Source organism: Antennarius striatus, chromosome 11 (assembly GCF_040054535.1).
Source record: "Antennarius striatus isolate MH-2024 chromosome 11, ASM4005453v1, whole genome shotgun sequence".
Lineage (NCBI taxonomy): Eukaryota > Metazoa > Chordata > Actinopteri > Lophiiformes > Antennariidae > Antennarius > Antennarius striatus.
The window spans coordinates 15,707,250-15,723,381 of NC_090786.1; the positions used below are offsets into that span (position 1 = coordinate 15,707,250).

The 16,132-nt window shown below is 43.3% G+C and overlaps 1 protein-coding gene across 2 annotated transcripts; it reads right to left on the bottom strand.

The window, feature by feature from the left end:
- Positions 1-8,040: 8,040 nt before the first annotated feature.
- On the bottom strand, positions 8,041-15,368 carry ston1 (stonin 1). Of its 2 annotated transcripts, XM_068328057.1 has the most exons (5): positions 15,090-15,368; positions 14,883-14,974; positions 9,567-11,494; positions 9,259-9,461; positions 8,041-9,150 (listed from the first exon to the last, which is right to left on the bottom strand). In XM_068328057.1, exons 3-5 carry the CDS (start codon positions 11,413-11,415, stop codon positions 9,085-9,087), a joined length of 2,118 nt encoding a protein of 705 aa, XP_068184158.1. In that variant the 5' UTR covers positions 11,416-11,494; positions 14,883-14,974; positions 15,090-15,368; the 3' UTR covers positions 8,041-9,084. The 2 variants fall into 2 exon arrangements, with proteins under 2 accessions (XP_068184158.1, XP_068184159.1); XM_068328058.1 differs by lacking the exon at positions 8,041-9,150 and having other exon boundaries at positions 9,285-9,461; positions 9,649-11,494.
- Between the last annotated feature and the right edge of the window lie 764 nt (positions 15,369-16,132).

A 16,132-nucleotide genomic window follows, 5' to 3' on the forward strand; every position in this document is an offset into this window, starting at 1 on the left:
TGCCTCTATGTTCTCTCTCTATCAAGACCTCCCTCTCCCTTGCCCCCTCACGTTCAGGTGTGTTTTATTTACATGCGTCACGTGAACTGACACGCACTACTGACCAATCGTTCATCATAGTCTGGCACGTTTTTAGCCTTCAGTAACTTCGTTACTATGTATTTCAACCTTATTTTTCTTGTGTTTTTCTCTCTTGTTAATAACTGCATAACCAAATAAGACCACCATTGTGGTTAAGAGATCGCTGGCTAACAACACTGAGGAGCTAATCTAACACAGTCCAATGAAACGTGGGATGTTACCAGAAAGGTAATACGAAATGTGTTGTATTTCTGAAGTAAATTGAACTGTTGGGCGATGTCAGTACTTTATCTCCATCCACTAACTGACGTCACAGTGAGGAGGAGGACGAATGGAAGCTAGGACACTAAAAACTGTATATACCTGTGTGTACATTTCTATTCTCTTTTCTATTATCTATACATTACAATTTTTTAGTTTTTCGTTCTTAAATTCTCCATATTATGTCTGTGTGTGTATGTGTGTGTGTGTGTGTGTGTGTGTGTGTGTGTGTGTGTGTGTGTGTGTGTGTGTGTGTGTGTGTGTGTGTGTGTGTGTGTGTGTGTGTGTGTGTGTGTGTGTGTGTGTCTATCTACAACGGTTGCAAAGATATTTGGCGGACATATGAACGACAAACTGCTGGACAAACTACTGGACCTATTGTAGGTTGGACAAACTGCTGTAGGTTTGTCTACTACTGTAGGTTTGTAGTAGGTTTGTTGACCTACTGTACACCAATGTTAAAGAGGCGTACAGAGTCACCGCCCTGCCTCCACTGGGTAAGTCAGACCAAAACCTGGTTTTGTCCGTGGTGTTGTACCAGTCTTAGAGAGCTGCCGATGGACCAGGGGGTTGTACTGAGTTTGTTAGACAACAAGTCTAACAAACTCCTCCTTCAAGATAACTCCTACTCCATTTCTCTTCCTATCTACACCATGATAGAACAACTTGAATCCTACTCTTAAACTTCTAACCTTACTACCCTTCACCTGGTCTCCTTCCTCCTCTGCATCATGTCAACCAACTCTCTACCTTTTTCTGCCATAGTTCCAAAATTCAGCATCCCTACTCTCAGTCCCATACAGTGGTCCATATTCCACCGGCACCCTGTAGGTGAACAGCACCAATGGCGGTCGTTGTTAATCCCCAGCCTCAACCGATCTGGTATGGAAGTCATAGATTTGAGTTGTATGTTTGATTCGGCAAAAGTTTTATGTTGGATGCCCTTCCTGACACGACCCTCTGTATTTATCCAAGCTTGGGACCGGCACAATAAGACACTGGATTGTAAACTGCAAACAGTTTGCAGCCTGTTTTGACACAATAATTGGTAGTGAATTTGGTGACATTTTCTTGTCACTGTTATGCTTTTTACTTACAGTTCGTCCATAAGGAGTCAAGTAGTGATTCCTTGTACCTAAAGTATTCATCCTTACTGGATCGTTTGCATCTGTCTGTGTTTACAAAGTGAACATTCAGAACAAATCTTTACCATATGAGGTTTCATCCACTGTTGAAGGTTCCAAAGGTCTAAAGATCCAAAGATTTCAAAGGTTTCAAAGATCCAAAGGTTTCAAAGGTCCAACGATTTCAAAGGTTTTTTGTTTTGTTGTTTTTTGTTGTTTTTCACTGTGCATGCAAGAAGTCGGCCATGCCAGAGCTAAATGATTACCGACCAGTTGCCCTCACATCCCATTTGATGAAGGCCCTGCAGAGGCTGGTCTTGGTGCACCCTGGCCTCAGATGAAGGTAGACCCTCTACACTTTGCTTATCAACCTCACTTGGGGTTGATGACGCCGTCATCTACCTGCTGCAGGGTGCCTATATGCATCTAGATGGTGGAGGTAGCACTGTGATTTCTCTAGTGCTTTTAATACCATTCAGCCAAGCCTGCTGGGTGAGAAGCTGCGGGGGATGGTGTCGTCGCCTCCGCAGTCTCCTGGATCAATAACTACCTGACTGACAGGCCAAAGTTTGTCCATCTGTTGGGTGTATAAGTGGGGGGAGAGAAGGGGACTACAGGGCTGTGGTTGATAACTTTGTGGAGAGGGCTGGAGCCTGAGGTTGAATGTTAGCAAGGCCAGAGAGATGGTGATCAATTTTAGGAAGAAGAGGAGCATGTCACAACCACTAAAAAATTTTGGAAGAAGCTGTGGAAGAGGTAGAGGACTTTAAGTACCTGGGCGTGACGATCAACAACATGCTGGCCTGGAAATCCAACACTGATGCTGTCTACAAGAATGGGATGAGTAGACTCTACTTCCTGAGGAAGTTGAAATCCTTCAATATATTCAGTAAGGTGTTGGAGATATTCTCTCAGTCTGTTGTGGCCAGCATTCTCTTCTTTCCCAAGCTCTGCTGGGAAGGAGCAGCATCGGAGCCAGCGACACCAACATACTCAACAAGCTGACGGCTTGTTGAGTATGGACACTGTGGAGGCTGGGCTGGAGAGGATAACTCTGAACCAACAGACTGCTACAGATCCGCTATCAAAGACACAGCGGAGCCACAAGCCATCGCACTGTACAACAGCTCTAACATATCAGACAGAGTCCCACCAGTGTCTGATGTTTAGATATAGCGTAGCATAAAATCCTGTGTATTCCGAATTCCAGATTAATCTATTAATAAATTTATGAATACATTAATAAATTATTAATAACTTCATATTTGTAAAACTAGGGCATTGTTATTATTATTATAATTGTTAATATTATTATTATTATTGTTATAATGTCTAAATTTTTTTTTCAATGTATATTCTCCCTGTTTCTGCTTGTCTGAATGCTGCTGCAACATGTGAATTTCCCAGTTAGGAATCATTAAGGTATATATAATGTAATCTAATATCATTTAAAATGATATTGCCCTCATCAAAGATGCGATGTTTTTTGCCACATCTTCCACCTCAGGATGGTGGAAGATGAGGCAAAAAAGGAACTGACACAGTGTTCTATTTAGCGTGCGTCCACATTTTTTTACAGCGGCGCACGATCATCAGACAACGTGCATCCCTGAGACACAAGCTTTAAATACTTAAAAAAAAATCGATGCTAATTTTTTCCGCGTAATATTGGGAAAAAATGCACCTTTATTCAACAATAATATTCACTATTTTTCCATTTCTCCACTGAAATTTCAAACCCGAAAATTGCCATTACGTTTTGATCTCGCATAAGTTTGTCGTCACAAGACTTACCTGCGTAATTCTGTCACACTTTTTCAGGTCTCTACATATACATAGTGGTCCTCCCTAACCCAACCAACTCCGAGAATCTGAAAAACAAACGCTTCCTGTGTCAATAGATATTTGGAGTTTTAGGAATTCATGGCCCGGAACGAAACAAAACGTTTGGATTTTGCTAGAGTGGTATTTGTGACGTCACAAATTCCCTCTTTAATTGGAGAGAGTGATTGACGACATTGATTGGTTGACATGTCCTAGGGTGTGGCCATCCCTGACGGGGGGGGGGGGTTTATTGTGTTGGGGGTTTTTTTAATCAAAATGAGTAAATCAGGATAAATGGCTACAATGAGCTTGTTTAGGCAGTCAAAGCTGTTCAAAGCGAGGTTTGAAACATGCTGATCTCTCAGCTTCCTGCTCAATGTTATAGGCTCCTCTGCTATGGTGGGGTTTTTTGCATTAAGCAGTTTGGTACACCACCGTATATGATGCTAACAGAGCTAGCTGGTTAGCATTTTCCCCAGGGTACACGCCCCAGTCACCCCCTGGAATCGCACCACACCCCTCTGGGGGGGGGGGGATGCGCCACTAATTAAGCTGCAGTGCTGCATTTGACAAACAATTTTATGATGCAGTTTTCCACAATTTGTTCACATTTAACAAACAATAAAATCATGTTTTAGCAGCACGGTTATTTCATTGAAATACTGATCATTTTAATAGATTGAAATTGCATAATAAGAGTTCGCTTGTCCAAAAAATATTATGCCAATATTTTCTGGAAGAACCACATGCAATTTTTACGATTCATCAAATCTCACCCAACCAGTCACGGTGTATGACTGCTCTCCAGAGTCTGGGTCCTGCCCGGATTTTCTTCCTCAATTAGGGAGTTTTTCCCTGCCACTGTCGCTTATACTTACTCTGGAGGGTTCTGTTGGGTTCTGTTGCCTATTGCGATAGGATAGGATGGCGGCGCGTGCACATGCAGCAGCTCCTCTCTCTCCCGCTAGAGCGGTTCTTTCATATTTTTTACTGCCTGTGGGTCTGAGAGGACTGTAATTTCATCTGTGCTTTATGTCATGCGTAAAGTGCCTTGCGAAAGTATTGGCCCCCGAATAACTTTTTCATATTTTGCCACATTTTAAGGCTTCAAACTTTAAGATAACAAACTGAAAATATTTTTCAAGAATCAACAACATGTGAGACACAATTGTGAAGTGGAACCAAATTTATTCAACATTTAATTTTGTGTTTACAAATAAAAATCTGTAAAAGTAGGACGTGCAAAAAGTATTGGCCCCCTGTTCTCTCAGGTCAGCTAACCGACTCCAGAAGTTCCCTGATGACTTATGAATGATCCAATGTGGACCTAAACGATGAACAATGACAAACAGAGTGCACCTACTGTATTTGTCATTTGGTCTCAGTTTAAATGCACCTGCTCTGTGATGGTCTCAGAGGTCTGTGAAAGGAACGCTGGAGAACAAACATCATTATGAAAACCAAAAAAACACACCATGCAGGTCCAGGACGAAGTTGTGGAAAAGTTCAAAGCAGGAATGGGATACAAGAAGATCTCACAATATATAAAAGTCTCCCAGAGCACTGTGCGAGCAATAATATTAAAATGGAGGGAGCATGAAACCCCTGCAAACCTAACAAGACCTGTCAGTCCCTCTAAACTTTCATCCCAAACAAGGAAGAAACTAAGCAGAGAAGCAACCAAGAGGCCCATGATCACGCTGGATGACCTATAGACATACGCAGCTGAGGTGGGACAATCTGTCCATAAGACAACTATTGGTCATACTCTGCATAAATCTGGTGTTTATGGAAGAGTGGCAAGAAGAAAGCCATTTCTGAAAGAAAACCATGAAAAGGCCCGTTCAGAGTTTGAAAGAAGTCACCTGGGAGACACAGATGACATGTGGAACAAGGTGCTCTGGTCAGATTAGACCAAAATTGAACTTTTTGGGCTGAATGCAAAACGTTACGTTTGCCGTAAGAGTAACACTGCACATCACCCTGAAAACACTATCCCCACTGTCAAACATGGTGGTGGCAGCATCATGCTCTGGGGTTGCTTTTCTTCAGCAGGGACTGGGAAGATTGTTAGGGTTGATGGGAAGATGGATGGAGCCAAATACAGGGTGATTGTGGCAGAAAATCTGTTGGAGTCTGCAAAAGACCTGAGGATGGGGCAGAGGTTCACCTTCCAACTGGACAACGATCCTAAACATAAAGCCAGATCTACAATGGAATGGTTTAAAACTAACCATATACAGGTGTTAGAATGCCCAAACCAAAGTCCAGACCTCAATCCAATAGAACATCTGTGGAAAGATCTGAAAATTGTTGTTGTTACTTGATTGTACATTAGATTTGGCAATAAAAATATAAAGTTAATGTCTTTAATGTGCATGTGTGTGTGTGTGTGTGTGTGTGTGTGTGTGTGTGTGTGTGTGTGTGTGTGTGTGTGTGTGTGTGTGTGTGTGTGTGTGTGTGTGTGTGTGTGTGTGTGTGTGTGTGTGTGTGTGTGTGTGTGCGTGCATGTGTGTATTGGTGGACATGCAGAGAGCAAGGATGTACTTCATGATTTAATAATTTTGTACAAAGGATTCAGCACACACCCATTCATATGACCACCATTACGATGGTGACCCGGCTGACACTGACCAGGATGTTACAACTCTTTATCCTCATCTGTGAAAATGTTAAATAAAACGTTTGTTTCGGAACATACAGTATATCTGTTCAAAACACTGCTTCTTGATAAGAAGTTAGTCTGAAGCATCAACCCAGATACCATAAATCCCAGAACGTTTTTCACACACTTTGAATCCTAAACTCTGCGACTTAAACAACAGTGTGGTTAATCTGTAGACTTTTAGAAGATAAGGGCCTCCAGGGGGCGCTCTAGCAAGAAGCACAATAATGAGACAGACAGGTGGAAGAAATGACAGACAGGTGGTAGGGTTAGGGTTAGGGTTAGGGTTAGGGCGTAATGGTTACGGTTATGGTTAGATGGTTAGGGTTAAGGTTAGGGTTAGGGCTAGAGGTTAGGGTTAGGGTTACGGATTAGGTTAAGGTAGGTTTAGGGTTAGGGATAACGTTAGGGTTAGGGCTAGGGTTAGGGTTAAGGATATGGTTAGGGCTAGGGGTTAGAGTTAGGGTTAGGGGTTAGGGTTATGGGTGTCTTGCTCTGTGTACCTTTTGTCACTTTCATTTGCACCAAAACAGGTGAATGTTATTAACAATGGGCTGATGGTTTTGCCTGACGTTTTACTGTCTCGGTGTAGGGTTAGGGTTAGGGTTAGAGGGTTAGGGTCACGGTTAGTGTTAGAGTTTGGGTAGAGTAAGGGTCACCCTTTTCCCTCCAAGTCACCCTAACTGCACCAATAACTGGGTTGTAAACAATAAGCACATATCCTGTTGCCCTGTACCTCTAGAGAGCTGATTGTGCAGTTCATCAAATATTCCATTTCTTGTTGTAGCTTGTTGGTTCTTACAACAGAAACTTCTGTGATGTATGCTTTCCACAAGGCAGAGAGCTCAATAAAAGACTGAACAATGCTGGGAGTCAAACGTACTTCACCCTCACAGAACACTTCATTTAGAACTTGGTGTTCAATAGATTTGTAACATCAGGAGTCTCGACCTTTTCTCCCTGTCAGCATCTGTTCAGTAATGTCGAATGCTCCTTTGACATTGTAGTTTGAATCCTCTGATGAAGACGAGCGCTGCGGCTGAAAAGCAGCAGCGTAACACAACGCAATGGATAGCTGGCTCGTCACTCCAGACCTCCTCTGTTCATCATGACTGCTTTCATCTGCATGACCGGTTTATATCAGACAGAAGATATTTTTATTGTTCATCTAGAGTTTTGGAATACAAACACTGGGAGATTAACAGCAGAACTTTTCCAGTGAGCCCACATTAAAAATAACGGCACCCTGCTGTGTTTGACCATCGAACCATATGTGACACCACTGGGAGCACTTGTGTTAACCCTCATTTGTATTAAAACAGCTGTCTTGAGATAAAGTCTTATCCATGTGTTTAAAGGCATTTTTTTCCCCACAAAAATAATGGATCATTTCAAGATCTCAAAACATAAGTGAAAATCTAAAAAATACCATCCATACATTTAGAGATTATTAAATGTTTCAGTTCAAGAGTGAAACAATGACAGAAGTTTCTGTGGACATTTTTCCTTCAGAAGTTGAGTGTCTCGTCCCAGGTTGTTTGTAGCTCATCACCACAGGAGCCGGCGAGGGAAGTGGTGCATTAAAAACAGCAGCACACAGCATGTGGCACTTAAAAAAAGATTATTTCTCTACAACTAATGTCACTTCTTGAGCTGCGTGACTTTACTCGCTGTTGGATGTCTCACAGCTAAGCTGAGCTGTTTTGACATACAGTGAAGTGTTTAAAAGTTTTGCATTACTGAGGGGAAAAAAAACAAATACCGCTTCATGATTATACTGCCACTTCACACCTAATTGCATTTCTTTTAACCTTTGTTATTTTGTGCTGGACGTCTCCTCTTTATAGAAGACTTGCATATGAAACATCATCCATTTTCTTGCCAACAAGACGACCCTGAGGCTTTTCTACCTTGCAGGTCATGGGTCAGCTGGAGCCTATCCCAGCTACAGGGGTACATCCCTTACGTGTCACCAGGTCACATATAGACAAAAAAATTACACACACTGCACCACCATGCCCCCTTGCATGTAAAACAGATTTGGAGAGATATATACAAGGCATATAAACTATGAAGACATACAGGTTTGATTCAATTTTTACTCTTGTACGGAATATCCATCAGGTACGTAACACATAAAACTCCTAATCTGTTGGTCACACAAAGCAATTTTTAATCCAGTCTATTCACATCACAACCCAGTGGTAGAAAGATCAATAAAATATATTTATTTAAATAAAATTACAGTCCTCCAGAATATAAAAAGTCAGTTAAGGGTAAGCAACAAAAGTAATGAGTTCTATTCCATGTGAGGGAAATAGTACATTTCAGGTGTATTTTATACGTTGTCTTCAAAGCTTAGTGGAATTTCAGGCCAATTCATCAGTTGCTATGGCAAAAATATCTGTATGTTGGCCTTGATTAGATTCAGTGTTTATCACTATGAATGTATGCAAATTAGTGTGAACGGAGTGAATGCAACAGCAAACTGTTGCATTGTATTTTATATACCGTAATTGTGGCTTTTCTGCGGCGCAAATCGCAGCGTGTTTCTGTTGCTACAGCTTCTTTACTGTAGTTCCTTTTTCCTGGTCTTTATACTTAAATGAATCAGTCTGGTAGTTTGTGAACTCGTGAAAACATTGCTGGGAAACAAAAGGGTCTGACCTGAAACATCTGCTCACCATTAGCTTTCCTCAAACGCAGTAAATATTGCTCATTACTTAAGCTGTTTATCTCATATAGCCCATCCGGTGTACATTTAGCAAGGCATTTATGAAGGATGCCAGTCAGAGGGCAGTGCAGATGATGCAAATACAAGCTTATACACAGTACATATACAATTTATCTATTAAATGTAAAGTGCTAGTCAAAAGGACCATGTTAAATCTTCTCAGTCTAGACTAATTCAGTCTAAGTTACAGGATACAAAATCATTTAAACTCCATGAGAAATACTATCAGGCTATGGGTAATTAGAGCTGACACCAGAAATAAGCAGAAAGTCCCACATCACCCTCATTTATGTCTTTTTTTTTTTTTTTTGGTCTTTTTTTTTTTTCACCGACAAGAATATTTGGCAAATATTTTGGCCCAAAGCACTAATGTCCGTTTCAGAGCGTTGTTATCATCACTGCGTCATACAGCCAGACTGCCTCTGGGACTCAGTTTCAATCCACTTCTTCTCCACTTCCACCTTTAAAAAAAAACCAAAAGGACAAAGAGTTTTACTATTAAACGCAGATGATTTTTTCCCCATCAGTATTACGGTTGGTTTATGCACTGAACACAGCAAACCTCTCACCTGACAGTGATAGCGCGTCCAGCTGGTGATGTGTTTCTGCGGCTGGATGTCCTTGGTCGTGCCCAGTGACTTCACCCTGGTCTGCGACACAACTGCTCCCATAATTTCACATTCCATTGTGACAAAAGGGTACCAGTCACTCGGGATTTCTTGATCAGATCCCAGCTCTAGTTTGCAGGAAAAAGAATGGGGATGATCCACTGCTGCAGAAGAGAGAACACATCGCTTTTAAGTAGACTCCTACTGATCTGAGGGGCAAAAATATATTACACACATATGAAATGAGACTTATTTAGTTGTGATGTTACCCATATTCTTAGCAGGCAGTCTTTCAATCCTCCACACAATGGCTGAATACACATTCTCATACTTGACAGTGCCAATTGTCACCTGCATGACAGGCTGAGAGTCGGCAGCGCTGACGGCCCCCAGGCAGGCGTTCCTGTTCATGCGGGCCTTCAGTGACCTCTGTCGCAGCAGCGCCACCGTCTGCGTCACTTTGACCCAGTCGCCCGGCACGGGAACACGGATCACTACGTTCTCGCACAGCGGGTACGTGTCAGACATGATGGAAAGGAACGTGGGTGACATGTTAAGGAAGGCCTGGAGCTCCACATAGGCGCCTTGAACTGTGACCACGGCTTTGATCGAAAACGGAATTTCCGTGCAACCTAAAGCCGTCGTCTTGTACCGCATCAGCTCCACCCTGCAGGCATCGGGAGGGCAGAACTTGACCAGTCGGGACCTGTGGAACTCGGTCTCATTCACGCACTGATGGAAATACCAGTCAGCGATCTCCATCCAGAGTTCGCTGCCTTCCTTAGACCCATAGCCAGAGTTGTGGCGAAGCAGCCAGAGATCATTAAGAGCGAGAAAACAATCCCCCAGTCCGTTCAGGAATGCCAGACAGTGTATCTGTGTGAAGGCCGTCCGCTCCATGACTCTTCCACACTTATCCAGTTGTACCCAGATGTGATCGGTGATCTGCACTGACAGCTCCTGCTCCTCGTAGTGCCGCCTGAGTTGGTGGGGAACACGAAGTTTGAAGATTTCCTCTTCCATGGAGACCACCAGGTCCTCCATGTCGTCATGCACTGTAGAACCGAACTTGAGCAGCTGCTCTACTTCTGCCTCGTGACTCACCTCCAACTTAGGGTGGTAGCGTTTCTTTTCAGTGTATGAGAAGTGCTCCACCTTGAGTGCGAGCACTTTACGGGGCTCACCGTAGCTTTCCAGTTTAAGCTCTGAAATCCTGCACTGTGGGAGAAGTTGGAATTCCTTGTAAGGCTTCTCTAACCCTTTCTCATAGTACATCTGCAGCACACCTCCTGGCAGCAAGCGGAGATAGATCGGCCCCCACTGTCGAGATGACATGCGATTCTTTTTTTCGGGAATCCTGACCATGACAGACCAGCCGTCTCTCTTCTGACTACGAAACAGACCCCGAGGAACAAACTGAGACGAGCCCTCACTTAAAACCTCATTTTTGCAACTTAGCCGCCTTCCTCTATCATTTTCCGTCTCTGTTTCATGATTAGTATCTGTTTGTAGGTCTTCTAATTTGTGGCAAATGTGGGAGAAAGAGTTCTGGAATTGGTTGCGTGGAGGCTCGCTTCCGTCTTTGGTCCGAATAAAGAAACGTGGGAGGCTATTGTCCGTTTCAGAATCTGAGGAGGAACTGTCCACATCGGCGCTGTATTTAGATCCATCCCAGAAAGGGTTATAGTGTCCTGAGTTCTCCTTGAAAGAAGGGAACGGGCTCGGTCCACCTGAGGTCTGAGCGAGGGCCCCCGGTGCCGGGGAGGGAGCAGAGACGGTAGACGTGCTGAAGTAACTCCTGGAGAAGTTGTTCTTTTCCCAAATGTCTGAGTGAAATGGGGATGAACTGCTGGGAACCCCACTCACAGGAGTGCAAAGGGGTGTGTCACATGGTACACAGGAGCTTTCATTAAGACTCGAGTGGCTTTGAGGGGATTCCAGGGAACTACTGAAGCTCCACGAGGTATCTCTGATGGGAGGAAGCACTAATTTCAGACCGTTTGGACGCGGCACTGATGCTTTTAGAAGCCCTGGTGACTGCTGGGGCTTCTGAGAGGAGGAGAGGGGAGCGCTGTCATCTTCAAATGTGACCCAGTTTGAATAATTTGTGGAGCACATGGTTGAAGAGGATTGATGTACAGTTCAGGAAGTCTTCTTTTGTTATGCTGAGTGTAGCGACTGTAGAAGTCCCTCTGCTCTGCAAGAGACCAAAAACAAAAAGAAATCAGTGAAGGACATAAAGGTAAGAAAAGCAGAGTCAAGATCCTTCCAGACGTACCCACAATGCCCTTCAGCAGAAAGCTTGAACGATCAATTTGTCTTTTCAGTAGAATAAAAAGGTGTGAGCTTTTGGGGACGTAGTTAATACACTAAGTTTAACATTTTGACCGAGGAAACATTTCATGTTTAATCATGTGGTAAAATTAAGTAAGATTAAAATTAAAATTAACTTTATTTTTTTCAACATAAAAACAGATATACTGTCGTTACAGACAGATTTTATTCTCCTGTCAGTAGCTTTAGCTGTAATGTTAAGCGAATAGCATCGTCCCTCAGAGTCGAACACAGCACTAATCAAGATTTTTTTGCAACAAAAACTGCTTTTGATGTTGCAGTTTCATAAAGTGTGACAAACTGATGAAGAGGTTCCAATCATTCGAGCTAAAAATTTCTCAGTAACCACTGAGTGAATCTCTATTAAAGTGCTGCGACATTTGGAAAACCCCTCATACTGAAATTCAAACTCAGAACTGACCAGCGTTAGTCCTGAGGTTATGAAAAACACGGGGAGAAGAAAATGTGGTCGAATTTTGCAAAACTCAAACACTCAAACTGTTAAGATTAAATGTTGCATTTTACTTTGATAGTTTAAATATTCACCGGCAAGCTGTTTTCAAAACCAGAATGAACTCAACTGTAAATAGCCTGTATACTGAAGCAAGGAGCCACAATATCTGTTAAATATACAGGGCACCTCCGGAGGATTAACGTCTGCTCCACCACGTCAGATCTGCAAAACATTATTCAATGTAACCGCTAAATGTTAAAACAGCGTGGGAACATTCACGCATCATCATGCATTTTATTTTCCTGCCAGTCAATCAATCCTTCTTTCTTAATGTGTTGGCGGCTGCATCCAGCTCAGGGGGGCCACAGAGACACCGCCCTTCAAAACGCCAAAGTGTCGTTTCTCCATAAAAATCATGAAAACAATAATTGAAAGCGGAAAGCTTCAATTACAGCCGTCCTCCGCCCTTCAAGATCACAGCCATGAGTTTGGATGAATAGACATCCAGTGGTGAGATCCTGTAGCTATAAATAAATAGAAGGGGTGGTGGTGGTGGTGGTGGTGGGGGGCTCTGATTCAAGGCATTGGAGTGACATCTTCAGTCAAACTCCAGAGAGCATCTTTCTAATGAGACGACGTTTGCAGCGGCACACAGACATCTTCTCAAGTTCATCCTCCTGTCCTTCCACTTCAGCTCATGGAATCCTTCAGCTTCGGTTCAAAGAGACGCTGAGAGGAGGATGAGTTCTCTGCAGGGTTACTGACAGTCTCTCAGACTCATTTCCAGTCCGCTGTCTCTGTGGGCTCCAACAGGCAGCGCAGAAATGAGAACATCTACAGAGGACAAAAGAATACATTCCACGCATTCCTCTGGGACTAGCAGCTTCGCACACAGGAAATAGCAGCCGGCTCAATTTGTGTGAACTGACAACAAATATTATCTTACAGTCATTTTTTATCAAAAATCAAAATGTGTCACATTTACAGTTGTTGTTGTTGTTGTCATTTGTTTCTTTCTCTTTTTTTTTTTATCAGTGTCAACAAAGCTGTGACAAAGACGGTGCCTCGGGGATTCGGATGGACTCATGTCACAAGACGACAATGAGAACTACTTCCTCCTTTTTCAGTCTAACACTTATTGTGAAGGCTCCTCACGAGGGTAAACAACAATAAGTAAATAAATGCAACAACAAGCAGAGTAATTCTCGACAGCAACTCTCCAGCGTCTTTCAGTTCTCCTGCAAGCTTTTAAGGGAAGAGCAGAACTGCAGTGAAGACAGAACCTTAACCCAAAGGAGAATCTCAGGTTTTTTCCCCCAATTAGTAACAAACGAGAATCTTTATTTAAGTGTTTGTTACGATGATAAAAGTCACAAGAAGAGCCTGTCATGTTGTCTTTTTTATTGTGATTACTGGATCGACTGCTGCAAAGATGAGCTCCTTTACCACAAGAAGTCATTTCCAGCAGCAGCCTGACACATGATGACTGAGGGGAAACTGTCCAAGAATAAAACTGCTGAGTTGACACAAGCTTGAACTTTAACTTTATGGACGGGTGCTTCCTGATTAAAAAAAAAACAAGTTCCTGCTGGATTCTCCAAACATTTCCACACACTTATGCTATAGAGGTCACTGTTTTTCCTCAGTGAATATAAATACACAAACTAAACCGCCCCCCCCCTCCGATGTGAAGACAGAGCACTACTGTTGTGACCACACTCCCCCAAATAATCTGGTGCAGAGTTGAAAACGTGACGACTCAATCCCAGCAGCGACAATGTTGGCAAAGTGTTGCTTTTGTCCTGTCACACCTTAAACACACTGAATAAATCAGGGTGGTGTCCCAGGGCCCTTCGTCCACTGAAGCAATGGTTCACATCAGAACAGCATGAGGGGGGGGGGGGGGCAGCAGAATAAAAAAAGGGAAGTTTGGGAACATTCAGAAAACTTTTCCATCTCTGCAGTTTACTCAAGGGACTGGTTTTCACTCAGGCATTTTGAATGAAAACGGATTAACAAAGGAACGCGTCAGATTATAACACTCAATACACACAATAATTTATTATCTGTAGCATGACCCCACAGCTCCACATGTTAACAATAAATCACAATAAATCACAGTTCTGCCTTTTGAAATGTCCAATTTTCTACAAATTGGATTTCCACAGAGAGATGACTGAGGCGGGTCTGAATGCGGTTGCCTTGTTTACACCAAATCCTGCAAAACAAACACTGCCTTCACCAGAGATCTCACACATCAACAGTACAGTTGCCTACGGTCCAGTACAGTCTACATACTTTGAATTACTTAATAGTTTTATATTTTAGACTTTCCATGGAAGTATGTTGTAGGTGAATCTGGAACACGGTCGTACTGTTCAGACCAAACCTGGCAACCCGCGGTTTACCTGTGACCGCACTGGTTGACATTAAATCATTAAATCACTATTTCTGCTGCTTCAACCTGACTTTTACTAATTTTTCCTCTCAATCTGAGCCACATATTCCTCTTTTCCCGGCCGATCTTTGGACTTCATTGCTTGTGCGTGCGTTTTTATGTGTTAGCATTATATGCGACTTTTAATTTATATTATCTAAGATCTGATTTATATCATTTTAAAGAGCACACGACTACAGCTCATCCCTGAACAAATGACCTGTTCTCTCTGGGACTCATCAGTCCTGTTGACGCGCATTCTTAACGCGTGGGGTCGGTAAATGAGATAAAAACACGAGTGAATTTAAGTCTTTTTTGTTTTGTTTTGGGGGTTTTTTTCCTGCTCGTAGTAACTCTTACTTAAGGCGGAAAACACAGCCCCGCTGTCCCCCAGCGGAGCCAGGCCCCTGCCCCGGGCCCGTTCCTGGTCCGGCTCTTTGTTTTGATGCGGGCTGTGGGGGGAAAAAAAGTTGTCTGAGTTGTTTTAGCCGCACTTTCCACTGCACACGTTTCATTCAACGCAACCTGCGCCATTCACGCAGACCCGAGCGGCGGCTGACCACAGACCTGCTGAACCCCGGAGACGAGAAGTTTGGAGCCGCTGCTGACGTGACCCGAACCACCGCCGCCAAACGGAGCAGAAGAACCAGCTACTCACACAATCTGTGGACAAGTCCTCTCGTCCGGGTCATTCCGGGATTGTCGGACCCGTCCGAACCCCTGATGTCGACCGGTTCTCCTCAAAATGGCAGAGAGTAAGTCCTGAGTTTGATCTGCGGTGCTCTTCCCCACCCGGGTTCACAGACTGTCCTCCAGCGGGACGCTGCGGGGACGAGCCCCAGTGCTGCGTTCACGGCCGTAGGAAAACAGGAAGTCGACGTGCACATCCCAGATAGCGGGTGGATGGACGTCAAACATAGGCTTCACCTTCAGGGCAAATGAAGTACTGTACAACCAAGAACGACGACCAAACCGGCAGGTTTGTGCTCATGTGCACATGGTTGTATTTAGTAAAAGAAGTTAAGGATTGATTTATTCAGTTTTGTGCCGAATGCAAGTTTAGTCTAGAGCTGTTGACCAAGAACTAGGCACCATCGTGTACAGGTATTAGGTTTATTGCCGAAGCTTACCATTTATCTGCTTCTATAAATTAGAAAATCAATCAGGAACGATTAAATAGCTCAATGCAAATGATATTACAATGTTTTCACCACTGAAGCTCATCATACCACTGTTGCAGAGTACTGTAGTTGCAGAATGGTTTTACCACAATCTGTACTTAAAAGGGACCCCTCATCTTTTCTGATCTCCTTCAAACAAGATGAACATCCAGACACTGGCTTCTGGTTTTATTCTTGGAGGATCTTGATCCCTCTTGTCTCATGCATAAAGGATTGCAGTTCCACAGTGTTCCTGGAATTTTGTGCTGCAACCGCATTCTTTAAATCCCAGATTTTGTCTGGGACTCAAGTCAGGCGACTCAAGGATGATGCAGAAACTTCTTCTGAAACCAAGCATCGGTGGACCTCTGGGGTTCTGGATCCTTCTTCGAAACGTCCAGTGATACCAAGCTTCAGTTTCCTGTTTTTCTCTAGGATTTTCTGAAATTT